Here is a 27,198-nt window from a genome sequence, read left to right on the forward strand (position 1 = left end):
GAATCGGTGAAGGACGATGGCATTTGTTAAGGATCTGCTCATGGGCTCACTGAAGGATCTAGTAGAAGATGAACTGGAGGAGTTTCAGTGGCACTTAGAGAAAGATCATGAGTGTATATCAAAGTCTGAAATGAAGAATGTAAATAGGTTAAAAACAGTAGATAAGATGGTGGTGTGTTTTGGACCAGAAGAAGCTGTGAAGATCATGGTCGGCATCCTGAGGAAGATGAAGCAGAATGATCTGGCTGAACAGCTGGAGAACACACACAAGCAAGGTAATGTTTAATTCACTGTGACTGTAACATGATTGACAAACGTTCCTCTTTGCTGATGTGATTGTGTGATTGATGTTTCTCAGTGAGTATTTCTCTCTCTTTCTCACAGCTCAGACTGAGGCCAATACGAACACATCTGTCCCTGTTGGAGCTGATTTACATCAGATCTGGAGTAAGTAACATTCACTGTCTGTCAGTGGAAACAAGAGAAAATATAACTGCAGTAACAAGATTGCTTCTCTTGAGTCCAATGTTACTGCGCTTGACGAACGCATGCTTACACTGGAAGAGACTTGCTCCGCTCTGTCTGACAGCAACACAAAGCTGTTAGCTAAAGTTAAAGATCTCAAATCACGCAGCCGCTGTAACAATGTTCGCAAAATTGGTCTGCCGGAATCTATCGAAGGACCCCGTCCTTCTTCATTCTTTTCACAGATTCTATTTGACGTCCCGGGGGAAGGATGTTTCTCTCATCGGAAAACCCGCGGCCGGGGTAGAGCCGTGTGCTGTCATCATCCGGCTGCACTGTTATCAGCAAAAAGAGCTGATCATCCACGAGGCTTGACCTAAAAAAGGCAAGCTGATGTTCCAAAGTAGCCTGATCACCATAAATGAGGACTATGCACCTGAAGTGATGCTACAACGATCTACGAATTTATATGGGTGCACATATGTATATATGTTGATGTTTTAACTCTGCTGGCAGTTTTTTTCTTTTCTTCTGTGTTTTTTGGAGCATTTGGGACATCAATTTTTTAGTTTCACAGTGGCATCTACATTAATTCTGTCAGGACCACTGTTGTCAAAATGATAGACACTTAGCATACAGTTTGGTTTGGCGGTATGGTTCTGTTCTGGGCAAAAACTCCCTGCCCATCCATGCAACCTGTCATGAATGAGCAGGGAGAGCAGCAATAACCCCCCCAACACAAACAACAGGCCAGAACCCCCCCAAACACAACTGATGGCATATCTGAAAGAAGCATGTCCTTCTGGAATAACAGAAACTGGGGCGGCAGCCCCTTAGTGAGAAGGGTAGCAGCGAAGGGGTGCTCTGATTTAAAAGCAGGTAAAAAGAGCAGCAAGCCCCTTTAATGCAATACATGAAAAATATTAAAGATGCAGAAAACTTACTAGAAGTGGCAGTCTAGTTTGCAGCAAACACAGCATACATAGAAACAAGCAAATTAACTGGTTCAGAGATCACAGATTCTACCTGGCCTAAAACTTCATCAGTTTACAGGTTGTCACCTCCCACTGACATCTGTGGTCGTTGTAGTGTTTGACCTCAATCTGACAACCAGCATGAGTGTTGACAAAGTCTCTTACCAATACGTTACATAGCTTTAAGCAACAAGGTTTTGCCCAGAAACCTAAAGAAATAGCATTCACAAAAACCAGATGAGTTAAAGCAGCAAGCATATTTCAAGAACAATCAGATGGCTTTAAACAACAGCTTAAACATAAGCTTTTTGTGGTTGCAAAATTAACTGGGTACCAACACACAAGTGTTACAGATGCATTAATTAATTATTATTTTTTTTTTATTCAAAGTTTTTTTTTTTTTTTTAAACGTATTAATTGTATGGCATCTTTTATGTCATATTCTTGACATTTTATTAAGTGTATTATTAATATACGAAAGAAAGCAATAAATGATGGCCAAATTAAACAATACTTTGTAGATTTGCACTAAAATCACCAGTCTGTGGCAGCAAGTCACTGTCTTAATGACCGAGCCGTCATCCCTTCATTCATTCAGTAAGGAAGCGGCTGCAGTTATGAATGGGTTATTCGTTGGAACTATTGTTTTGTTGTAAAATATAACAAAAAATATTGACAATATGTGTTTAAATGTAGGCTACATTTAAAATGTTTACTTAATATTAGCTTTTTTGTTGAGCAGTTATAAATAATCAACATTTGAAAACTTTTGGATATTCAGAGAAAATTGCGTTCTTGTATTTTAAACATAAAAAAACATAGCTTGCACAGGGCATGTTTCTGAATCAAAGAGTTTCTTACATTGATCTCTATTTAGTGTCTATTAAGTGCTACAAATCTACTTTAACCCTTTAAGTGTCACCCCCCATTTTTTAAATAGGCATGAAAGTGCACTGAACTTAAATAGTTGTAATTCATGAACACTTTGGAATACAGATCTAAGGTTGGTCTCTTTTCAAAGAAGACAGTCAGCAGATTATGCCAGAGGTAGAATTTTTCAAAAAAAAAAAAATATATATATATATATAAATAAGTTATAAAAGTTTACATTTACTAAAAAGAAAATGCACTGTACCATTTTTATTTAATTTGATATAAAATACATATTTTACATAACAGGTTTTACCCTAAATTTGATATCAAATTGAAGCCTTATGTCTAAATAAGTTATGTTCCAAATTTGAAGTTGATATGAAAAAAATTGAGGTTCCTGTAAAAGTTTGTTTGGGGCGTTATACCACAAACAGCCACTGGGTGCCATACAAACTCTACAGAATTTTTTAAAATGCATTTTTCTGTCACAAACATCTACATTTCTCAGTCAATTTTACTTCTATCACAAAATAACCACCAAATATGAAATCCTGAGACTCAGACCTTTCCAGTGACATGTTTTTTGTCAAGATTATAAAAAGTTTGGATTCTAAAAGACCATAATGTATTTTGTAATATGACACTTGACACCACTGCTAAGGGGGAGGAGACCGCCAAAAGATTTTACAGTACCATTTCCATGGTAACGCAATGTCCAATTTCAAAATAGTTTTAAAGGATGATTCTTGGGCTTCTAAGCTTTCAAATGATATATAATTTATGATTATTACTAAAACATTTGATAGAGAAAAAGGACAACGAAAAAAAGAGCGCCAAGCGTCCCACATGAACAGCAGCACAGTTTGCTAAAGCAGCATACTTTGTGGGCATCCTATCATATGCACACTGCTGGTGTGGATGCAGTCAGTTTTGACGCAAAAGATGAGGTAGTTTGCTATCATTTGACCATTTACAACACTCCAATTTTCCTATTTTATACTAAAAGCGGTATTTTGATTGTCAGAAATACATGCTCCGTTTTAATATTGCATTAAATTGGGGTAGAATTAACTGAAGGCAAAGCTCAGCACTATGTTTGTGTACCAGCAGGTCTAGCAACTAATATAATACTGAACACTATATAAGCCTTAACAAGCAAGCAAAATCCCAATATCATAGTAACGTTAAAACAAGACCTTCTTAAATAGCATAGACTGGGGCAGCATGCCCTTTACAGAAGAAGAAAAGCAGAGAAGGATGCTCTTCTTTATTAAGAGCTGAGAAGAACAGCATGCCCCTTTAATGCAGTAATGTTGCCATTATTCAGATAATCGTTAGCATGAATAACTTTATTTATTTATTTATTTATTTATTTATTTATTTATTTATTGTAGCAAAATCAAAATATAGCACATTAGGTATCATATCAAGCATGTTACCGATACACTAGATAACTTTAATCAACAGCATATTACAGACTAAAACACAGCGTTTTGGAAATAGTTTGGATAAGTTTAATGAAACCGCATTCCCAATACTAAAACAGCAAGCATGTTTCGCATCGACAGCCTTGAACAACAGAGTTAAAAACAAGCCTTACTGTGGTAAGTTTAACTGGTGTCATAATACAACCAACAAGCCTAAGCAACAGAATGCTTAGCAAACAAACGTTGCTGAATAACTAGCCTTAAAATACGAGCAATATTTAACGATAACATATTTGCCAATATAGAATTAGGAAATGAGAATTAAATAAATAATAGCTTAGCTTTGTGAAGAAATTCAGAGATAAATAAAGGGTGAAATGGCCAATTGTTTCGTGGATGTTCTAACCCTTCTTGATATCTTGCTTCCAGCGGGGAAAGCAGATCTCGTGATGCAGGCGCGCTAGCACAACTCAGCGAAAATGGCGGGCATCGTGGGCAAAGTGTTTACATCAATGATGTATCACTTTGAGAAGCAGTGCTTGCTCAGGTCACTTACGAGTCCATCAGCTTATATCAATCAACGTGGTAAATTCGCATAAGAAACTCTGTAGGAAACAAACTCCTGTTGCGAAATCCTGATTGAACGCTTACAGAGACGGCAATCGCCGCCTATCTGTTTTGCTCCTGAGCAAGCGAAAAAACTGCCGAATAATACCAAATAGGGCTTATAGGAATGCTGCGATAGGTGTCGTATTCCTATAAGTTGATGTGATCAGCTAAGAGTCAGCAGATGCGAGCTTGACTCACATGACCTGCCAGAACTAACGCTATACGCTTCATTAATATAATGTGCATATATTATAACAATGTTCCTGTTTATCGACTGAATAGAATATATATGGGGTTCTGTAGTTATTTGTTTGGTTCTTGTAATTTTCTTTTCTTTGTTTACTAATTTGTTTACAAAGAAGTCACGTTTTTTCTGTGGGGTGGGTTTTTTTCACTTTGTTCTATTTTTTTTTCTTTTTTTTCTTTTTTATGTTTCTGCAAGAAACACACAAGAACTGCAGATTTACTCCGTATCAAGAGAGCCTGGATGGGTCACTTGTACCATTCCAAATTTTCTCAGAGAGCTCGTGGTGCTGCTATTATTATACATAGAAAGGTCATGTTTGAAGAGACCCACACAATTTCTGACCCGAATGGTCGTTTTGTGGTGGTCTCAGGTAAGTTTCATAATGTGCCAGTCATTCTAGTTTTAGTCTATGCCCCCAACTGGGATACTGATGAGTTCTTTGTGTAAGGATCCATCCACTGGCCCAAACGCGGAGTCCAGTTGTCTGGTTGAAGGTTTAACCCTTTAGGCGCCAGGGTTTTTTTTGAAAAATGCTGAATTTTGACATTAAGATTTCAAAAGCTTGTGGCTTGAAAGGGTTTAAAGATAGAGGTCTACTGTAAATTAGAAAAATGTTGGGCATGACCAAAAGTTTATGTGGGGTGTAAATATACTAATCTAATTTGCATATTATGACGTCATGAGGGGCGGCCATCTTGAATTTCACAATATTTATGAAATAGTTGATATTGAATTGATGTTTGAACTTATTTGCATGTTTTTTTTTTTTTTTGTCTTTTTATCCTCATTCCAAATTATCAGAAAAGAGGAAACCAACAATAACACAGGAGAAAGCACAAAATTATTACTATTACTATACTAGTAGTAAAACGTATGTGAACAGTAGCCTACTTTTTGATCAGGTTATCAGTAATATTCAGGAAATAATAGATATTGAATGGATGTTTGAACTTATTTGCTGTGATTTTTTTGGTCTTTTTATCCTTTTTCCAAATGATCAGAAAAGAGTAAACCATTTGAACTTATTTGCATGTGGTTTTTTTTTTTTTTTTTTTTTTTTTTCTTTTTTTTTTTTTGTCTGTTTATCCTCATTCCAAGTGATCAGAAAAGAGGAAACCAACAATAAAACAGGAGAAAGTACTACATTATTACTATATTACTATAATATACAGTAGTAAAACGCATGATCCAGATCACCCCGCTGCCTCTATCACGTCTCCCGGCTCTCGCACGCACAGAGCGGCCACTCCCACCTCCGTGGGGCGCTGGATCCAGCGCTGCTGAATCCAGAGAGCTTGTGCTACTTTCAGCCCCACGTTCACCCCTGCCACCCCCTTCCCCGTTGGGCAAAGGGTCGAAATGATTGCTTTTTTTGTGCTTCATGAACACTTTCACTTTGACGGCAGCACCATTGCGCTGTAAAGATGTACCGGGAGATGCACGATCATTAGACGGCCGATCGTCATTTCCAAAAGGCAAATATTCCCCTTCAGAGTCAGAATCGGCGAATAACATGTGCAACACATCCTTACAGTACAACTTTTTACTTTTTATTTGGCGATTTTCTCTCACAAAACTCACAATTCACTCGCACGCTATGAACTGAACTGCTTCCGCATCAGAGATACGATAGCTCACTTGATTTGCTATTTCCTCAAACATGTTGAATAGGAACATGACGTAATTTTGGTCTAGAATCAAAGTACTACATGTCTGCCATCTAGTGGTAGGGAATACAAATGAGATCTTACACCATATTAGAAACTACAGTCTGTTTTAATGAGTATGACGTCTTGTCGCAATTTTGCGACTTTGGCGCTTAGAGGGTTCGGTCTTTTCACAGCGCTTCTGCAAAGTTCGCTTAATTTATCAGGATTTAGTTTCAATTTTAATCTAGTTCCATGTTTAATCTGACTCCAATTTCATATGATCGTTAGAATTTAAATGCTTAATTTAGGCTGATCACAAATATCAATTAAGTATTAATTTAGATATCTGATTATTTCGGACTCACTATACTTTCAGTTATTCGTTCAGTTATTCGTTTATCGGACCCGATGCCTCTTTTGAGTCTGGCGCCGATCTCACGATCACAAAAACACCAGTCTGATGCTGAGTCAGAGGCATGTAGGTGACTAATACCCTTTTTGACAGCCGCCTACTGCTTGCCCACAAAAAGTGTAGTTTACTTTAGTCTTCTCCCATAAAACTTGCTAACATCAGTGATAGACAGAAATCAGGAGGTCTCAGATGATGTGCCTACTGTTCCATTCAATCCTGAGCCTGCAGTTTGCTCTATCCTGGTCGTAATTTGCGGTAGCAACAGCCTCCTCACAATCTACTAGAAATAAGGATTTCAGAAGAGTCTAAAATGAATCAAGAAATAACATTTTATTTTTCGGGTAAAAATGTATCATGCCAATTACATAGTTTAACAATGAGAATCCAATTCAGAATTAAATTCAGTTCCAATTCAAATAAATACATAACATCAATTACTCAAAGATAAATCTAAGAGTGGGAGATGCATACCTGACCGCAGAGATACGCAGCAGCATGTGAGAGATTTAGAGGCAAAGCTCCAGAGACTCTCACACACAGTGTGGGGGTTCTCCTGAATACAGAATCCACCCGTAGTGTTTTGTCACTTTGCTTATATACCCAGACCAAAACAAACAAATCTTCCAATCATTTGTAAAAACATAAAACATAAATTTAGTCCAGGATGCTTCTTCTAAGCAATCTTTTCTATCCAAGTTGGCCAAAGTAGTATTAGATTATGCTTCTCGATTGGGACTCTCTGATCCCTGGAGAGTCAGGTATCCTCAAGATAAAGTTTTCTCGTTTTTTTCACATGTACATCATACATTCTCAAGGATTGATTTCTTCTTCTTGGACAACAAATTGTTAAACTCTGTTAACACATGTACATATCACACAGTAGTAATTTCTGATCATGCCCCAGTGTCTTTTGAAGTTTTATCCTGTTTCAGATTCAGACCTCCTACTTGGAGATTTGATTATCAGATGATAAATTTAAAGATTTTGTTGCTTCACTGATTAATTTATATTTTGAGCTTAATCAGACTCTAGATATCAATAGTCTTACTCTTTGTGAAGCTTTTAAGGCTTTTATTCTACCATCTTTAATTTGTCTAGAACAGACTGTGTTTTACACCAGGGAGACATTCATTCTTTAATACTAGGAGGCTTCTTAATATTGTTTTCTCCCCGCCATCTGATACCCCGGCAATAATTCTGTCTTTAAATGCTGAGAAGGCATTCGGCAGGGTTGAATGCTTTTATTTATTTTTTATTTTAGAAAAGTTTGGGTTTGACTCTAACTTTATATCTTGGATTCAGCTTCTTTACTCTTCGCCAGTTGCTTCAGTACATACTAATGGCTTGCATTCACCTCTTTTTTCTCTTCAACGTGGGATGTGTCAGGGCTGTCCCCTCTCTCCTGTACTTTTTAATCTTGCTATAGAGCCTCTAGCTATTTGGCTTTGTAGTCATACCGGTTTTGAGTGAATATCTCATTATGCTTCTGTTCATAAACTTTCTCTCTATGCTGACGATCTTTTATTGTACATTTCTAACCCCGCCTCCTCCTTGCCTGTGATTATGGACATTCTAGGTAAATTTGGTCATCTCTGTGGTTACAAGATAAATCTGCAAAAAAGTGAACAATTTTTTGTCAACCCTGAGGCTAGTAAGACCTCTTACCCTTCTTTTCCATTTAGAATAGCTTCAGGTGGATTTAAATACTTGGGTGTTTTTCACCAATTTGTTTAAGAACTTATTTGTCAAAAACTTTCAACCACTGGTTGATAAAACCAAGTTAGACATGTCTAGGTGGTCTTCATTTCCTTTGTCCCTTGTGGGCCGCATTAATCTAGTGAAAATGATTATCTTACCCAAATTCCTTTATCTTTTTTAACATATGCCAATTTGCATTAAGAAGTCTTTTTTTCACTAATTTTAATGGTATTTTGCATTCATTCATTTGGGCAAACAAGCCTGCATGCTAAGTCTAAGGGAGGACTTGCACTTCCCAACTTCCAACAATATTACTGAGCTTGTAATATTAATAAGATTCTCTACTGGAACAGTTATGCCCAGGCTGAAGATTGTCACTAGTATTATCAAAATTTGGGTCCAATTTAGGAAGCACTTTGGTTTGCATAGAGCTTCTATCCACATACCCAATCTTAAATTATTTTTTCTCCCCATCTTGATCCGGCTTTTCACATTTGGGCAGTCAATTGATTGGTTGAGCTCAATGACTTGTATGTAGATGGGGTGTTCGCATCTTTTTATTTTTTATCCACAAAGTACAGTTTGCCAAGTAGTCATTTGTTTCATTTCTTTCAGGTTAGACACTTTGTTAAGAAATTGTTTCCCCACTTTCCCAACCATGCTCCCGAATGCCCTCTTGATCATTTTCTCACTTTAGGTGCAGGCCAGAAGCATCTAATTTCAGTTATTTACAATTTGATTGTAACATGGAGAGGGAGACGAAAGGCAAGCGGATCCAAATGCAAAGCTTTATTTTTTTGGGGAGAGACAAAGACATGGTCAAACAATAGCAAACAGGTATGTAGGGGCGAGACACAAGAATAGTCCGTGAAGCAAGCGAGGGTCGATCAGCAGTGAATATAATCCAAAGGGGGGCACGGCAAACGGGTATTCCAAAGAGACAGGCGAGATATCCACAAGGCAGGTAGCGAGAAAGACAAGACGAGATGACCAGGCGAGAAAGTTAAACTCAGAAACTAAGGAACTCGGGAACTGGGAAACTAGGAACTAGGGAACACACGATACAACCATAAAAAACACCACAATACACGCAATCAGCACGATGGGTGATGGGAGATGTAGTCTGGGGTGTAGTGTAACAGTCTGTGTGATGTGAACTGTTGGTGAAATGTACAGCGACCTCTGGTGGCGGCAGACTAGACAGAATTCATTGATAAATGCACTTAACTTAAACCCCACTGTCTCTCTTAGAGAATCTTTGGAGTATGACCTAGGTATCTCTAGACATTTTAAATTTGGTTTACTCTTCTTCCATTTGTGCCAGACATGGCCTATTGCAGTGTAAGGTACTCTACATAGCGCATTTAACAAATGCCAAACTAGCAATGATTTTTCCAGATAGAAGTGATGCTTGTCATCACTGCAAGCAATCTCCTGCCAACTATCTTCATATGTTCTGGAGTTGCCCTTGGCTGACAGACATGTGGTCCAATGCATTTGATACACTTAATAATGCTCTTAACATAGACTTAGACCCTAACCCCATGACAGTTCTTTTTTGCATTTCCTTGAGATCTGATTGACCATTTCATCCCACCAGGTTATCGTCTTTACTACTGTCTTAGCTAGACGAGCCATTCTCCTCAAGTGGAAACAATTCATCCCCCTGTCACATGATATGTGGATCAGAAAAATCTTTTCCTGCATAAAAATTGAGAAGTTAAGATTCTCGATTTCAGCATCTCTTCAATCTTTTCATAAGACCTGGAAACCTTTTTTAGATCACATCAAAGGATTACTCTGTTATCTTGACACTAGCACTAATAGACAATAATTAAGTTCTATTGGAAAGAGGGAAGAGGAATGTTTATTTATTTTTATGTATTTGTTTATCTTTTTTTATCATTTAGCAAATTATAATTTAAAGGTTTTCTCTCTCTCTTCTCTCTCTCTCTCCCTAAATGTCTGTTGGGTGGGAGGGTTTTGAGTAGGTTTATATTGAGACAATATGTAATTTTTTTTTTTCCACTGAATACATTATGTGTGGTCCTGTTAAAAAAAATGCTCTCCGTCCACACTAGCATTTTCCAAAAATTTCTCATCTACACTGAAACGTCTGAAAATGTTACATTTGCCTCACTGCACATGTGTAAAGCCTCATAAAAGCTCACTGAGATGATACAGACAGAAGAGTCATATTAAGATTGCATGCATTCATTTGGCAGGATCATTTTATTTACAGAAATATCTCATTCACTGATGCGGCAAGATCACACATTTTTTTAATCTTATTTGTTTGTTTTTTTATTTTAGAGCTGCAGAACGTCTTGAAAACTCACAAAACCAACATGAAGAAGAAAGCAAAATACATTTTTGAGGGCAATAATGAAAATGACACAGATTTAAAAACTGTTTACACAGAACTGTTCATCACAGAGGGAGATATGAAAGATGTCAATCAGGAACATGAGATTCTGAAAATTGATGATGCCTTAAAGACCAAGAAATCACAGGACAAAACAATCAAATGTGAAGATATATTTAATGAACTGAGGAAAAAGAATGAGGAGAAGATTGTCCTGACCAAGGGAGTTGCTGGCATTGGAAAAACTGTTTCTGTGCACAAATTCATCCTGGACTGGGCAGACGAAAAAAACATTGAAGATATAGACTGTGTGTTTCTGTTTCCATTCAGAGAGATCAACATGATTAAAAACAGAAAGATCAGTTTTCATGAGTTTCTGCTGGAATTTTATCCTGAATTGAAGGACCTGGAGAAATCACAGTTATATACAGAATCTAAACTTGCATTTATATTTGATGGACTTGATGAGAGTCGTCTGCCTCTGAATTTTAAAAGTAGGTCATTGAACACTGTTGATGAAAAATCATCTGTAGATGTGCTGTTCACAAATCTGGTCAAAGGGAATCTGCTTCCATCAGCTCTGGTCTGGGTGACCTCACGACCAGCAGCAGCCAATCAGATTCCTCGTCGATATGTAGGTTTGTTCACTGAGGTGCAAGGATTCACTGACCAGCAGAAGGAGCAGTACTTCAGAAAGAGAATCACAGATAAGACTCTAGCTGACAGAATAATCTCACACATTAAGACGTGTCGTAGTCTCTACATCATGTGCCACATTCCTGTGTTCTGCTGGATCACAGCCACAGTACTTCAGCATATTCTCATTGAAACCAATGCAGAGACCATTAGCACAACACTCACTGAAATGTACATCCACTTCCTGCTGATACAGATGAATATGAAGAACCAGAAGTATGATAAACAAGAAGAAAGACAACGTACAAAGCTTTTACATTCAAATAGAAAAATGATTCTGAAATTAGCCAAGGTAGCTTTTGAACAGCTGAAGGAGGAAAACATTGTGTTTTATGAGGAAGATCTGAAAGCATGTGGTATTAATGTGAGTGAAGGCACTGAGTTCACTGGAATGATTACTGAGATCTTTAAGAAGGAAAATGGACTTTATAAGACAAAGGTTTTCAGCTTTGTGCATCTGAGTGTTCAAGAGTTTCTCGCTGCAGTGCATGTGTTCATCTGTTACCTGAACAAGAACATGCGAGAGCTTCAGTTTTTCTTTGAAGTTTCACATACTGCAGCCAGACAAAAGCTTCAGCTCTTCTTTAGAATTGTCAAATTTCATGAGTTAGCAAAGAGTGCCACTGATAAAGCAATGCAGAGTAAGAGAGGACATCTTGACCTGTTCCTACGGTTTCTGATGGGAATTTCACTGAAGTCCAGTCAAAAACTGCTCAAAGGCCTGATAACACGAACTCAAGATACCACAGAGAGCATCAGACAAACAACTAAATACATTAAACAGTTACAAAACGAGAATATCTCAGATGAAGCTTCAGTCAACCTATTCTACTGCTTACTTGAGATTAAAGATCATTCATTATATGAGGAAATCCAGAGTTACATTAGTTCAGGTAAACATCAAGGAAGAGAACTCTCATCTTCAATGTGCACAGTGCTGACCTATGTACTGCTCATGTCAGAGAAGGTGCTGGATGAGTTCAACCCAAAGACATTCACGTCATCACCAGCAGACTACAAGAGACTCATTCCAGCCGTGAGATGCTGCAGAAAAGCCCTGTGAGTAATTTCACTTACTGCTGTTCAATTAAAAGTTTTGTTCTTTATCACTAAACAATTAAATGTCAAAATATTATGTGAAATCTTCTCCTGTCCCGATTATGAAGGGTACAAAAAGTTATTGCAGATATACTGAACACATCAGAAAATATTTAGTCTAAATATTCTGTTTTGGCAGATTTGATGGCTGTGGTTTTGATGAAACATGCTGTGAAACTGTGTCTTCTGCTCTACAATTGTCACACTCCCATCTGAAAGAGCTGCACCTGAGTAGCAATCACCTACATGATTCAGGAGTGAAGCTGCTTTGTAATGGATTGAAGAGTCCACACTGTCAACTGAACATACTGAGGTTTACATTCACATTCACTGAATCACTATGTTCAAATATGTAGATACAATATCCCTGTCTATATTGTAGTATGAGTGTATCAGTAGCATTTGTTAGCAACAGTTTGTAAACTACTGATTAAGTATAGTTCTTGTTCATTTAAAAGCATGTTCCCTTTCATTATTGATTTGCTTATTATAATAATTTATTTTCACTTCATCAGTAAAATCCTCAGTTTTGAGGATCATATTATTCTTGGTTTTTGCCTCATTTAAGTAGGACAAATTCAGTATACTGACAACTTGACGGTGGCCAGATCATTGAGTCAGTGAGTTGAACAGGATCAGTTTGATTCATGAACGATTTGCTGCAGTTGAGCACAAATGCAGATGAGTTATGAGCTTAACCCTGATGCATTTTCAGGCCTTGGAGTTGCTGTGCCATTTGTGTTTACTTAAGTAACATAACATTTTAAGGGATAAAGTGGTAACACTTTAAGCATACAGTAATAAAGTATTTACAAATTATTTGCAAACTATAGTTAATCAATAGTTTATAAACTGTTGTTAACAGACAATTCTTCATTCATTGTCAATGTAATTAATTTTTTTTTATTCTTTAATTAGCTCATATATAAAGAGTTGGATAATGCTTTGTAAACAACCACAAATAGTTCTCACTTTAGGTCTTGGTATAATCAAAAAATGTCATTAATTAAGTGCTTAAAACCAACCTTTATTGGTTATTAGTTGCATTAGTATTCAGAGTTTCTTAAAATGTACAAATACATGAAGCCTATGCCCGAAATTAAACATAATCAGTTAAAAAATTAAATAGCATAATGCTGTCAGTATGAAATACATACAAATACTTGTAAGGCGGACTCGTGTGAGATCCACTTGCGAACTTTATTAAACAGATCGTAGTCAAAACAGGCAGGGTCGATATCCAAACAAGCAGTACATCCAGGGCAAAACAATAGCGTAATCCACAAAACAGGCAGAATGTCAAAAAATCAGAGTGAGCAGTCCAAAGTGACAAAAGAACAAAGCTATGAAAAAAGGCAAGACTATGATAATAAATCCAGACAAAACTGTTGCAAAAACAAAGACAAAACTATGACACAGAAACCAAAACCGAGGCAATAACAATACAGGGCAATGAGAACAGGAAAACGTTTGGTATAGCAAAACAATACTTTGCGATGTCTGTTTGGAAATGGCCTCCCTTTATGGCCACCAAACAGGAAGTTACCAACGAGGCAGCAGAGGGAGCAGCAACAGTCAGTTCATGGGTAAGGGCTCCCTCTGCCGGCGTGGTGTTACAATACTTAATAGATCACGTAGTTAAAATACATGAGTTAGGATTAGGGGTAGGCTTAGAGTTAGACTCATTATAGTGAACTCACTATTTCTTTATAGTCTGTTAATGTATTAACTACTAATGAACTATAATAGTTTTGAAATGGTTTAAAAGTGCTTTGTTCTTGTATTCTTATTATAAAGTATTATTCAGTACAAACATGCACTCCAGATTATAAACTATGTAACCTATCTGATAAATTCACATTAATATGGCTGTTTGTTTTGTTCTCGTCACAGGCTTTCTGGGTGTCAGCTCACTGCTCAGTCCTGTAAGAGTTTGTCTTCAGCTATTCAGTCCTCAAACTCTGTCCTGAGGGAACTGGATCTGAGTAACAATGACCTGCAGGATTCTGGAATGATGCTTCTTTCTGAAGGACTAAAGAGTCCAAACTCTAAGCTAGAGATATGGAGGTTTTAGTTTGAAATACTTGATTATTTATTTATTTTTGAAAAAATAAATTAATTAATTTAAAAAAATTACACTATTGTTCTTTTTCAGATTTTCCAAATGTAATCTCACTGCTCAGTCCTGTGAGAGTTTGTCTTCAGCTCTACAGTCCTCAAACTCTGTCCTGAGAGAACTGGATCTGAGTAACAATGACCTGCAGGATTCTGGAGTGATGCTTCTTTCTGAAGGACTAAAGAGTCCAAACTCTAAGCTGGAGATATGGAGGTTTGAGTTTGAAATACTTGATTATTTATTTATTTTTGAAAAAATAAATAAATAAATACATTTAAAAAAATTACACTGTTGTTCTTTTTCAGATTTTCCAAATGTAATCTCACTGCTCAGTCCTGTGAGAGTTTGTCTTCAGCTCTACAGTCCTCAAACTCTGTCCTGAGAGAACTGGATCTGAGTAACAATGACCTGCAGGATTCTGGAGTGATGCTTCTTTCTGAAGGACTAAAGAGTGCAAACTCTAAGATGGAGATATGGAGGTTTAAGTTTGAAATACTTGATTATTTATTTTTGAAAAAAATAAAAAAATAAATAAATAAATCACACTGTTCTTTTTCAGATTTTCCACATGTAATCTCACTGCCCAGTCTTGTGAGAGTTTGTCATCAGTTTTGAAATCCTCAAACTCTGTCCTGAGAGAACTGGATCTGAGTAACAATGACCTGAAGGATTCTGGAGTGATGCTTCTTTCTGAAGAACTGAAGAGTTCAAACTCTAAGCTGAAGATGTTGAGGTTTGAGTTTGAAATACTTGATAATGTATTTATTTATTCAAATAAATCAATTAATAAATAAATAAATTAATTAATTAATTAATCACAGTGCTGTTCTTGTTCAGATTTTCCACATGTAATCTCACTGCTCAGTCCTGTGAGAGTTTGTCATCAGTTTTGAAATCCTCAAACTCTGTCCTGAGAGAACTGGATCTGAGTAACAATGACCTGAAGGATTCTGGAGTGATGCTTCTTTCTAAAGAACTGAAGATTTCAAACTCTAAGCTAAAGATGTTGAGGTTTGAGTTTAAAATACTTGATAATTAATTAATTTAAATAAATACATTAATTAGTAAATAAATAAATTAATTAATTAATTAATCACAGTGCTGTTCTTGTTCAGATTTTCCACATGTAATCTCACCGCTCAGTCCTGTGAGAGTTTGTCTTCAGTTTTGAAATCTTCCAACTCTGTCCTGAGAGAACTGGATCTGAGTAACAATGACCTGAAGGATTCTGGAGTGATGCTTCTTTCTAAAGAACTGAAGAGTTCAAACTCCAAGATGAAGATGTTGAGGTTTAAGTTTGAAATACTTTATAATTTATTTTAATTTATTAATTAATCAATCAATCACAGTGCTGTTCTTGTTCAGATTTTCCACATGTAATCTCACTGCTCAGTCCTGTGAGAGTTTTTCATTAGTTTTGAAATCCTCAAACTCTGTCCTGAGAGAGCTGGATCTGAGTAACAATGACCTGAAGGATTCTGGAGTGAAGCTTCTTTCTGAAGGACTAAAGAGCCCAAACTGTCAGCTGGAGATACTCAGGTAACTGGTTTTCCATAAAATAATTAACAAAATGCTACCACAATAAATGGCCATTGAATTTTGTCAACAAAATGTTTAATCTGTTTTCAACCCAATGCCAGAACAAGAGACAAAAACATTCCCAGATAGCATCTGGATGTGGGCCATCTTTGGCAAAAAAATATGGCACAATCAACAAAGGCTAATCAGGGTGTAAACTAAATATATATATATATACACACACATATATTTATATGTATATATACATATAAAATGACAAATATTGGCCAAATAATTTGTAACAATTTGGGCCGCTTTTGGCAAATATACGGCACAGTCAGCTTTGGCTAATCAGTATATTATCCTAACTTGTCCAACATTTGACATGGCAAATATTCCCCATATATCATAAAACAGATGAAGGCCACTTCTGGTTTGGATGTAGCACTTGACACTGGCTAATTGAAATGTACATTTGAAATAGTAAATATGGCCTAAATATTTTAATAGAACTTTAACACCTCAGTTCAAGCAACAAGTGAGTCCAATATTTCTTACTTTTTACAACTATAGTATGAAATTAACATGAATCAACATCAAAAGTTAGGCTATTTTATAAGAACTGAAATGTCTTGTGTAATCACTCGTTCTGTGTCAAACTGGAAAACATGTAAAGGTGTACACTACTCTGTAAACATTGTTACATAACAATAGATTTACCTCAGAATAACCATTCGGTGTCCATAAGCTCATCACTATAAAGAGGAGTATTTTGCTATTGTATGAGACATAGAAAGATTGTAATGGACTATTTGTATTTGTATTGTTTAAGTTGATTAATGGTCACCTAATAAACAGAGGGAGAAAGAGGTTGGATAGTGAGTCAGTTATGTTTTCCCAAAATTTTTTAATTGAGGTGCAGTGCCAAATGGCATGAAAATAGGTGTCAAGAGTGTTTTGTGTACAATGAGTGCATATTTCTGAAGTAAAACACATTTTAAATCATTTGCGTCCGGTTAGATGAAATCTATGAAGTACTTTATACTGTATGTTGCAGGTTGGTATTTTTTTGTCATGAAGTAAATATTTTTGCAGATTTGTGTCCAGAAAGTGGCATCAGTAGTGATAGATAAGTCTGATTCCCATTTAGAATTTGGTAGGCTCAATGTGTTGTCTGATTTTGATATCATCCTGTATAATTTGGAGAGTTTTTTTTTTTTTTGGAGGAAGATATATTAATTATCTCTGAGATTGGAGGAGAAAGCTCTAGATTAATTGTACGAAAGTCGATTTTTGATTGAATTGATGATCTGATTTGTGAGTATTCCAAGAAACAATTACTTTTTGGTTTCTGTAAAGTAGTCAATTTAATTCTTGGGGTCTTGTTTTTTCAGTAGAATTTAGTAATGATTGTTTTAAACCAGGTAAGGGTGGGTTGTGTTGGAATCATTATAAATAAATAGTTTAATTTAGGGAGTATAGTCATTTTAATTACTGATGCTCTGCCCGTAATAGTTCATCCAGCATTGAAGATTATCTTCTATTGCAGGGGTGGCGAACGTTGGTCCTGGAGAGCTGCAGCCCTGCATAGTTTTGCTTCAACCCTAATCAAAAGCATCTGAACAAGCTAATCAAGGTCTGAAGGGTTACTAGACAGCAACAGGCAGGTGAGTTTTAATTAGGGTTGGAGCTGAACTCTGCAGGGCTGCGGCTCTCCAGGACCGGAGTTCGCCACCCCTGTTCTATTGTTTTAATGTCCTGTGGTCGGCTAACCCCTCAATTTTAATTGGACACATAAAAGTAATACATCACCTGAATCTGTAGAAAGTTTACTTTTATTTGTGTATGCTCAACATACCAACAAATGTTCGTGGTTTTTGTAAATAAAGACAATATACAGGGTGTCATTTCAGTCTTCTCAGTCTCTGTGAATATCCAGTTGAAATGCGTCACTAAAATGAACTAAAACTCAGCAAATACATGACACACAAACACCAGAGATATGTCTATAGAAAGCTTGGAATGTCTACTTTTAAATGAAGTAAGTTTAATCAAAAACACATTTTCTATGTGTAAGTAATCTATATGAAACCAATACCATGTCCTGTTTTTCCCCTCTGACCTCATTACCGCTAATTAGTTCACGCCCACGCGCAGTGGCGCTATTGTTATTACAAACATCCACGTGAGAGACGCTCGAAATGACCACCCACATCAACTCATAAACAAAGCAGCAATGTGTTTGTGTCGGAAACTTTCGTTTTTGGAAGAAAGCGCTGAGAGGAAAAAGCCTTGTATTTACTCCAGATGATGCAGCGCTGAGAGGAACAGGCTAAACTTGTTTATCTCAAAAAACAGAACGCGAGTGCGGCTACAGCAGATGACGAGAAGATCTTATACAGTGTAAGTAATGTTTCTTATTGGCATTAGATAATGTGTTATTGAGACATAAACTTGAATGCATTTACCTGTTGGACTTTTTCAAAACTATAATTCCTGACTAAAATATGTGAAATCGAGTGCAGCATTTTGAAATATAATAGGCAACTTTTCAATGCATCTGTAAGGCGTCAGAAATGTTTTATGTTTCATAAACAAATTGACATTAAACTAGGGCTAATGTTTAGACGATATAAAAGTAATGTATAAGAATACTTAGACCAGTCTTTACTATTGAACACTCTGTCTGCAAATATCTGCTCAAACGTGTACATAATGTGCTTAATAATAATTTAGTTTCTCAGATGTTGTTTTTATACTGTATAATAATAAATACAAAGCATGTGTGCATATGATAGCTATAAAAATCACAAGGGCAATATTAGTGATTGCTAATGTAACAGTATTGCTCCAGGCCTATCAACATGCGCACTGATTTATTCATTTATTTATGTTAGTGACTAGATATCTTTATGAATATTTTTTTGGGATAGAAATTATAGAACTAATGCTTTTATTTAGCAAGGATGCTTTAAATTGCTCCTGATATTAACATACTCACATATGTTTTTTGTTTTGCTTTAGTTGTTTGTGATCTGATACCTGCACAACAGATGAATCCTTCAAACTTTTCCTCTGAGCGCGCTGTACCAACATCAGATATTCAAATACACGGATATTCTATTGGTAAAACAACTTCCTTGACTACTGATGATGAGTTTTGCAAGCACTTAAATATCAGGTATGATTTACTTGTGCTACTTGTTGAACAGAATTCAGAAAACAGTTTTCAGGAACTACACACCATCTGTTCACATCTCTGTGGTTAGATCAGTGTGCTTAATAATGTGTCTTTGACCTTCATAATGTATGTTTATATTATACTGTGTTGTAAATAAAATACAGATAATCTAAAACCCCAATCTCTGAATCTTCTCTCATTGTTTCTTACCTGACAGTCACAGTCTCATTGATGGGCCATTAGGGGAGGGCCTTTTGTCTCTCAGGTGTGCATCACTAAATATTCAATGGCCATTGTCACTCCCTCGCATATTCCCTTTCGATCACAAAACATGTCTTAGAAAATTTAAATAAGTATATTGTTTTTTTGTGAACGACTGAACAAGATGATTTTCACATCATTTTGTAGAAAAAAAACTCTAGCCTACGACATCCAGTTCTCAAAAGTCTTGTGCACAAAAGTTCTGAATGTGTTTCTTGGTCTTATTTCAGTGACTTAAAAAAATTTGATTTTCACTAACCACGCATAAATGTTGTTTTCTCAAAATCACAAACTTGTACATTCATGTTGCTTACATATTATTGTAGCCCAGTTTGTGCTGATTACAGTGTAACCAGACTTTAGCCATTAATATGTTTTTAAGATACTGAAAAAGCACAAATGTCAGGGCATGTCAAAACTTCTCCAGGGCCCCAAAACACCCTCAGACCCTCAGAGTTAAGTAATGGAGTATAGTTGAGTCCAAACAGTTAATGAATGACTCCCCAAAACCAAACTCCCCCTAATGTGGAAAATAGGAATTACTTAACTAACTTTTAAGCAAAACTTTGAGCCAAGAATTTTTTTACACTTAAGTCAATTCTTAGCAGTGTTCTTCAGAGTAATTCTTTGATGCTTTATAAATACAGAACCTGGTGTATCACTGCCATAATTTGACAAAACTCCCCACCACAACCATTCCCTTTAAATAAGCCTTCTAATGGTTTGCCAGGTGATGTGCCTTTGGATAATGCAGCCAAGTAAAAAAAGCTAACGGCCATCAGTGTAATGTTACTGTTTTTTTTTGTTGTTGTTGTTTTTTGTGCATTAAAACACTTTAGTTAGCCTAATTCAACACTGGGCATATTACAACTTAATAACTATATTCGTATATACTGAGATGTAAAGAATTGCGAACTGCCAACAGTGATCAACAGGCAAGTAGTGGAATCGTCGGTCGTGGGGCTGCCGCTTTCTCTCGCAGTGGAAGTGTTTTGTGCAGTTTTTTCCCATTTTACAATTCCTGGACGAAATCACTTGTCTGTGATCAAAGATAGTAAGAGCTGATGTTTGGGAATATAGCCAAATTCGTTCTAAATTAGCCAAATTATTAGTTCTCCAACAGCTTTAAATAAGTTTTGGCTACTAGAAAGTAAGGACAGACAAATTCATCCAAATACATTTTTAATATATAAAAATACATTAAACGTATTAACATTGTTGGGAACGTTATTTTGAAAATGTAATAGGTTACAGATTACAAGTTGCCATATTTAAAATGTAATAAGTAGTGTAACTATTTCAGTTGCTTTAAAAGTAATGTAACTGATTACATTTGATTACTTTTTAAAGTTTATTTCTTACCTTCTACTTTCAAAGTCCTTCATCACTTGAATTAAGATTATAATTTAATTATAAAACACACCCAGCACAAAATCAGACTGATCAGACAGATTTAAAATCAAAAGATATCATTCAATAGCTATGATACCATTTTTAAAATAAAAAGTGTAAATCCTTACATAGCTGTCAGGTCGTGTGTAGGAGAAAGACATAGGGAGACGAAATATAACAAAAAGGCTTTACTAAAATCCAAACAGGGTACATACAGACAGGAACAGCAGGGAGACACACACCAACATAACTTCAAGATCGGACAGGAACCAAGGCACTGAATTAAACTTATAAAGGGTTGCAAACGAGACAAACACAGTAACGGCTAACAGACTAACGACTTAACAAGAACCGGAACAGGAAAGACCAAATAAGGGCACAGAAGGGCGAAACCAACAAAACAGTCCACAGGTGTGTGACAATAGCTATGACTGGAAACACTGGCATGTAACAATGCCTTGGAAAAAAAACAGTTACTCTTAAAAAACGAAGCATATACATAAACCCAAATTGGAAATAAATCAGTAGACAATAAGAAGACATGGACATAGAAGAAGTGTAGAGCAAGGTGAAAGGACAGGTTGCAGGTAGAGACACATTTCAAATGAAATCAGTTAACCTATTAAATGAAGAAATTATGGCCTCTCCTTTAGCGAAACTAGGGAACAGATCTAAAGTCTTTAGAGGAGTCTTTAAAAGAGTGTCAATACACATCTATATTTATAAATATTGTGCTATGACTTTTGATAGTGCAGATTTGTATTCCTCCTAGGTCAACTTCTGTTCTTTACATGTAAATGTTTAGAAAAAGTTTGAGAACATTCAGGTGGACATTTAGCTGCTCTTGTGGAACAAGAGGTCCAGAACAACACCACCAGTCACAAAGGAAGAGGCCTGTGGAGATGATGAGAGGAGCTTGTCAAGAATGGATTCAAACTTTTCACACTTTTGTTCTTTTTGCCATTATTTGCCCATTATAACATCGTTTAGGTTTCTGACATCACCAATATTGAGCAGAATGAGACGAGCAAGATTGTTCAAGTGAGCAGCTACTTAAAACTCAAAACTCCGCCATCTCACAAAATTAAAAAAAAAAATAAATAAATAAATAGACATTTTGTGCTGTAGTTTACACAGGACTGGCGGGAAACGTGCATTTATACATTTTTATTATATAGGTTACATGGTTTATTTTGATAGGTTAACTGTTGTGGTGCACCTCCTAGTGGTTTCTTAACCCTCTGGGGTCGAAAAACGCGACGCCGCGGTTTGTGGCCGTTTTTCTGATAACGCCAAAAATAACTTAAATTTCTCTGTCATTTTTAATCGTACAGATAAGATCAATACATCAATGGAATCTGTAAGGAATTCACTTTTATTTGTGTACACTCATAGTAACAACAACACTCTGTGGTTTTGTGAAATAAAGCAAACAAACAGGGTATGCAGTCTGCCGCGTTGTTGTCTGTGATCGTCATTAAGAAATGCGTCACTAAAATAAACTAAAACTCAGCGAATACTCCACACAGAGACATGAGAGATATCTATAGAAAGCCTGATATGTCTGCTTTTAAATGAAGTAAGTCTTATCGAAAACAAATATCATGTGTTAAAGTAATCTGTATGAAACCAACCCAATGTCCAGTCTTTCTCGTCAGACCTAATTATTTTTAATTTGATCACGCCCACGAGCTGCTTTCGGTTTGTTATTATAATCAGTCACGTGGAGGCGCGCGCGGTGAACCGCCCACATCAACGGAAACAAAGCGGGAGATTCACTTCATTGCTCATCTCCGCTACTTGCATCTTGTTACTGGAAGAAGACACCCTGTGAGGAGAAAGATTTATATTTCCCTCAGAGGAAGAGCGCGATGCGATGCACGGAGAGATTCATCGGAAGAGTAAGTCTTTCTTTTCTTAGCCTTCTTACGTTAGTTGTTGTGTTACTGTGATATAACTTGTAGACATTATAGTAGTTAGATTTTTTTCCAAACTATAAGTCCTGACTACATGTGCAATCAAGTGAAACGTTATGAAGTTTCATTTTATTGCATCGAAATGTTTGACGACGCCAGGATGTTTTTAATGTTCTATAAAATAAAAATGATGCGATATAAAAGTAATAGTGTTTAGACTGTAACACTGAATGAAAGAGTCTAAGATTGTTTAGACCAAACTACTGTCATAGACTGTATACTATGTTCACGAATAGATGTTTATGACGTGCTTAATAATAATACATTAGTTTCTCAGACATAAAATGGCTTTGTATTGTATAAGACATACAAAGCATGCTTGTGTTTATGACTATAAAATCATATTTATTTATTTATTTATCGTTTAACAATAGGATACTATTAGTTTATTATTAATACTATGTTAATGAATAGATGTTTAATGTGCTAAACAATAATAATTAGTTTCTCAGATATAAAATGCCATTTTTTAAAGATAGTATAAAGCATGTGTGAGTCTATGACTACAAAATCATACTATATGTATATATTACAGATGCTCCTGATATTAACATGCTTACAGATGTTTTTTTTTTCCTAGTGATCTGATACCTGCACCACAGATGAATGCTACATGAAGAGTACTGTATCAACATCAGATGTTCAACTACACTGATTTTTTTTATTTTTTTTATTGTAAAACAATTTCCTGGACTACTGATGATGAGTTTTGTTTCTTAAATCCATGGAAAGAAGCAGCAATCACTTAAATATCAGGTATAATTTACTTGTTTCACTTGTTGAACAGAATTCAGAAAACAGTTTTCAGGAATGACACAAAGTCTGTTTGCGTCTCTATGGTTAGATCAGTGTAGTCAATAATGTGCTTTTGACCTTCATTATGTATATTTTGATGATACTGTGTTGTAAATAAAATACAAATAATCTAAAACTCTGTTCTTTGAATCTCTCATTGTTTCTACCTGACAGTCTGAGTCTCACTGATGGGCCATTAGAGGAGGGTCTTTTGTCTCTCAGGTGTGAATCACTAAATATTCATGGTCGTTGTCACTCCCTCGCATATTCCCTTTCAGTCACAAAACATGTTTTAGAAAATTTAAATCAATATATTGTTTTCTGTAAACGCGTGAATGAGATGATTTTCACATCTTTATGTAGAAAAAACTCTAGACAACCACATCCAGTTCTCAAAAGTCTTGTGAACTGATGTTCTGAATGTGTTTCATGGTCTTATTTCAGTGACTTAAAGATTTTAGTTTTTCACTAACCACGCATAAATGTTGTTTTCTCAAAAACACAAACATGTACATTAATGTTGCTTGCATATTACTGTAGCCCAGTTTGTGCTGATTACAGTGTAATCAAACTTTAGCCATTAATATGTTTTTAAGATACTGAAAAAAGCACAAATGTGAGGGCATGTCAAAACTTCTCCAGGGCCCCAAAACACCCTCAGACCCCAGAGGGTTAACACAAGAGAAAGACACAGTCATTTCTGATTGCTCCAAAAAAATCACCAGTTCTCTGCACTAAACAAGCGAATTTTGCCAAGATATTTTCAGAGATGAAGACAAGATGTTATATAATAATAACTGAATGAAAACCTAATTTTGACAAAAGATTGACATTCAACCTATTTTTTGAATGTATTGAAAATGACTCAGCTTGACATCCCATGAGTTTTCCCAGATCGCATCACATATACACCGAACAGGCATAACATTATGACCACCTTCCTAATATTGTGTTGGTCCCCCCCAAAACAGCCCTGACTTGTCGAGGCATGGGCTCCACCAGACACCTGAAGGTGTGCTGTGGTATCTGGAACCAAGATGTTAACAGCAGATCCTTTAAGTCACGAGTTGCGAGGTGGGGCCTCCGTAAATCGAACTTGTTTGTTCAGCACATCCCACGGACACTTGATTAGATTGAGATCTGGGGAACTATGACAGGTATCACATCAGACGCAGCATGATCAAGAATCATAAATATTAAATATGTTTGCTCTGACATGATTAGGAGCAGTAAATGAATCATAATGCACCACACAATTGAGTTTTTTTTGGACAAAAAGTAATTTGTGACAAGTCTCGAACTTGGCTATTCCCTCCTGATTGTTTAGGGGTGCAAATCAGGCTTAAAATCTTCAAGTGTGGATTTAAGTGTTGTGTTTACAAGTGTGCCTGTGGGAATCTGCAAGCAGCTTCTTATTTCATGTTAGAACAAGAAGTTTTGTTTTTAAATCTTATCTTTATATTCTTTCTTTTACTACGTTGTTGACATGAAGTTTTCAGGAGCAGTATTGTGTCACTATTGTTTGTGTGAGAGACCTAATATGTTATTTCTGCATTTAAATGCAAGATATATAATGTCCAAACATTTGGGGGAATATTTGATTCATCTGCTAAATGGGCACAAAATTATCTTTTTTGTGAACAGTTGTTTTTTACTGGTCACAATCAATTAAATATTAAAAGGAACAACAAACACACTAATGTGATGTGGACTGTTGTTGTATGTTTTTGTAGGTTGTCTGGCTGTATGGTGACAGAGGAAGGCTTTGGTTATTTATCTTCAGCTCTGAGTTCAAACCCCTCACACCTGAGAGAGCTGGATCTGAGCTACAATCACCCCGGGGATTCAGGAGTCAAACTGCTCTCTGAAAAACTGGAGGATCTAAACTGTTCACTGGACAAACTCAAGTATGTCAAGCAGGAGTTTTTGGGTTTTATTGTTTAAACTTTCTGGTGTCTCTGTATATCTGTACGAGTCTAGGAGTTTCTATACGATACAACAATATAAAGGATTTAAAGAGCACTGGTCTGAGAAGTAAAATCTTAACTGATCAGACAAAACAAAACAGAACTTTAACTCCATAACTGGCCACAAAACAGGAGCAGACAGTGAAATAATAGAAAAAAGCCAGTCACCTTCCTAAAGTTTTCATAAATGGTAGAAACAAACATATTCAAATTGATCATTTATGTTGCAAGCATTAGCAACTTGTAAATAAATGAACAAAAAAGCCCTTAACTTTGTATATTACAAGTTACACATTGGTGTCACTATTACAGTAAATGAACTGACATTACCTCAGATTAAAGAGCAATACCAAAAAATAAATAAATAAATAAATAAATAAATAAATAAACTCAACCAAAAGAATACACAAAAAAAGTTTTCAACAAGAAAGTTGGGCAGGACACAGACGGCACTCTGGAAAATATTTCGTAGCTTCTGTGATCAGCTTTCTGTCGAAGAGATGGAGGACCCTAAGTGGTAAACACAGAGAGAAAAACACAAATGACAGTACACCAGAAAATAAGCCAAGTCAAGTCACCTCTATTTCTTTAGTGCTTTATACAATTCAGTTCAATACAAGTTTGATGTTGCAAGATGTGATTCAGCTGTAAACCAGCTCTTCAGAAGATGATAGTGGAGCTTAATTCAGTTTAAGCTGTGTTTTCATACAATGGTTTTAGTCAATGCAGTTATATCAGTACATTTCTAAAAGTTACGTGACTTTCAGACTCCAACTAAACAAGTCAGGAGGTGACAGTGACAAGGAACTGAAACTCCATCATGGGACACAAATGGAGAAAGATTAGTCTCATTTGGGGACCGGTTCTCCTCTGACCTAAGTGAATGAAGAAAGTAGAGCTGCTGTCTAACTAATAGCAGACATTTACATTTATATTTACCATTATTTATTTAGCAGACGCTTTTATCCAAAGCAACTTACAAAAGAAGACAATGGAAGCGATCAATATCAACAAAAGAGCAATGATATGGAAGTGCTATGACAAGTCTCAGTTAGCCTATTATAGTACATATAGCAAGTTTTTTTTTTGTTAATTATATGATAAATAAAATAAAGAGAACAGAAAAAGAATAGAGCAAGCTAGTGTTAGAGGCCCTTTTTGTTCCACATTCAGTTGGTCACATCGAGTCACGTCGATGACCGACGAATTGGGATCTCGCTTAGAGAGACCAATCTACTTCGAGTGTAAACTAAACGAGCCAATGTACATTGGCATGCAATGATTGCATCCAGCTGCCACTGATCACAGCGCGCGAGTATAAATATGCAGCAGGTGCAGCGCATAGTCAGCTTTTCGCTTCAGAGCCGATCAAGTCTTCTAGCAAGATACAGAGAGAACGAGTCAAAACTGTACCTGCTCGTGGCGACACGGCACTTCAGGGGCAGTGGTCTCCTTAGTTGAGTGGGAAAAAGCACACAT

At 36.2% G+C, this 27,198-nt stretch overlaps 1 protein-coding gene across 1 annotated transcript; it reads left to right on the forward strand.

Moving 5' to 3' along the window:
* On the forward strand, nt 1-25,696 carry LOC127161550 (NACHT, LRR and PYD domains-containing protein 12-like). The gene is made up of 11 exons (XM_051104290.1): nt 1-275; nt 385-447; nt 10,668-12,474; nt 12,653-12,826; nt 14,407-14,580; nt 14,935-15,108; nt 15,189-15,362; nt 15,467-15,640; nt 15,745-15,918; nt 15,995-16,168; nt 25,486-25,696. The coding sequence occupies exons 1-11, from the start codon at nt 17-19 to the stop codon at nt 25,694-25,696; spliced, it is 3,558 nt and encodes a 1,185-aa protein (XP_050960247.1). The 5' UTR covers nt 1-16.
* Nucleotides 25,697-27,198: the final 1,502 nt, after the last annotated feature.

The sequence above is a fragment of the Labeo rohita genome, unplaced genomic scaffold (assembly GCF_022985175.1).
Source record: "Labeo rohita strain BAU-BD-2019 unplaced genomic scaffold, IGBB_LRoh.1.0 scaffold_668, whole genome shotgun sequence".
Lineage (NCBI taxonomy): Eukaryota > Metazoa > Chordata > Actinopteri > Cypriniformes > Cyprinidae > Labeo > Labeo rohita.

Bases quoted from the DNA above. Each gene is read 5' to 3' on its own strand.
- LOC127161550 (XM_051104290.1), top strand. From the start codon at position 17: ATGGCATTTGTTAAGGATCTGCTCATGGGCTCACTGAAGGATCTAGTA. The intron at 15,109-15,188 runs GTTTAAGTTTGA...GTTCTTTTTCAG, and splicing joins TCTAAGATGGAGATATGGAG to ATTTTCCACATGTAATCTCA. The intron at 16,169-25,485 runs GTAACTGGTTTT...ATGTTTTTGTAG, and splicing joins TGTCAGCTGGAGATACTCAG to GTTGTCTGGCTGTATGGTGA.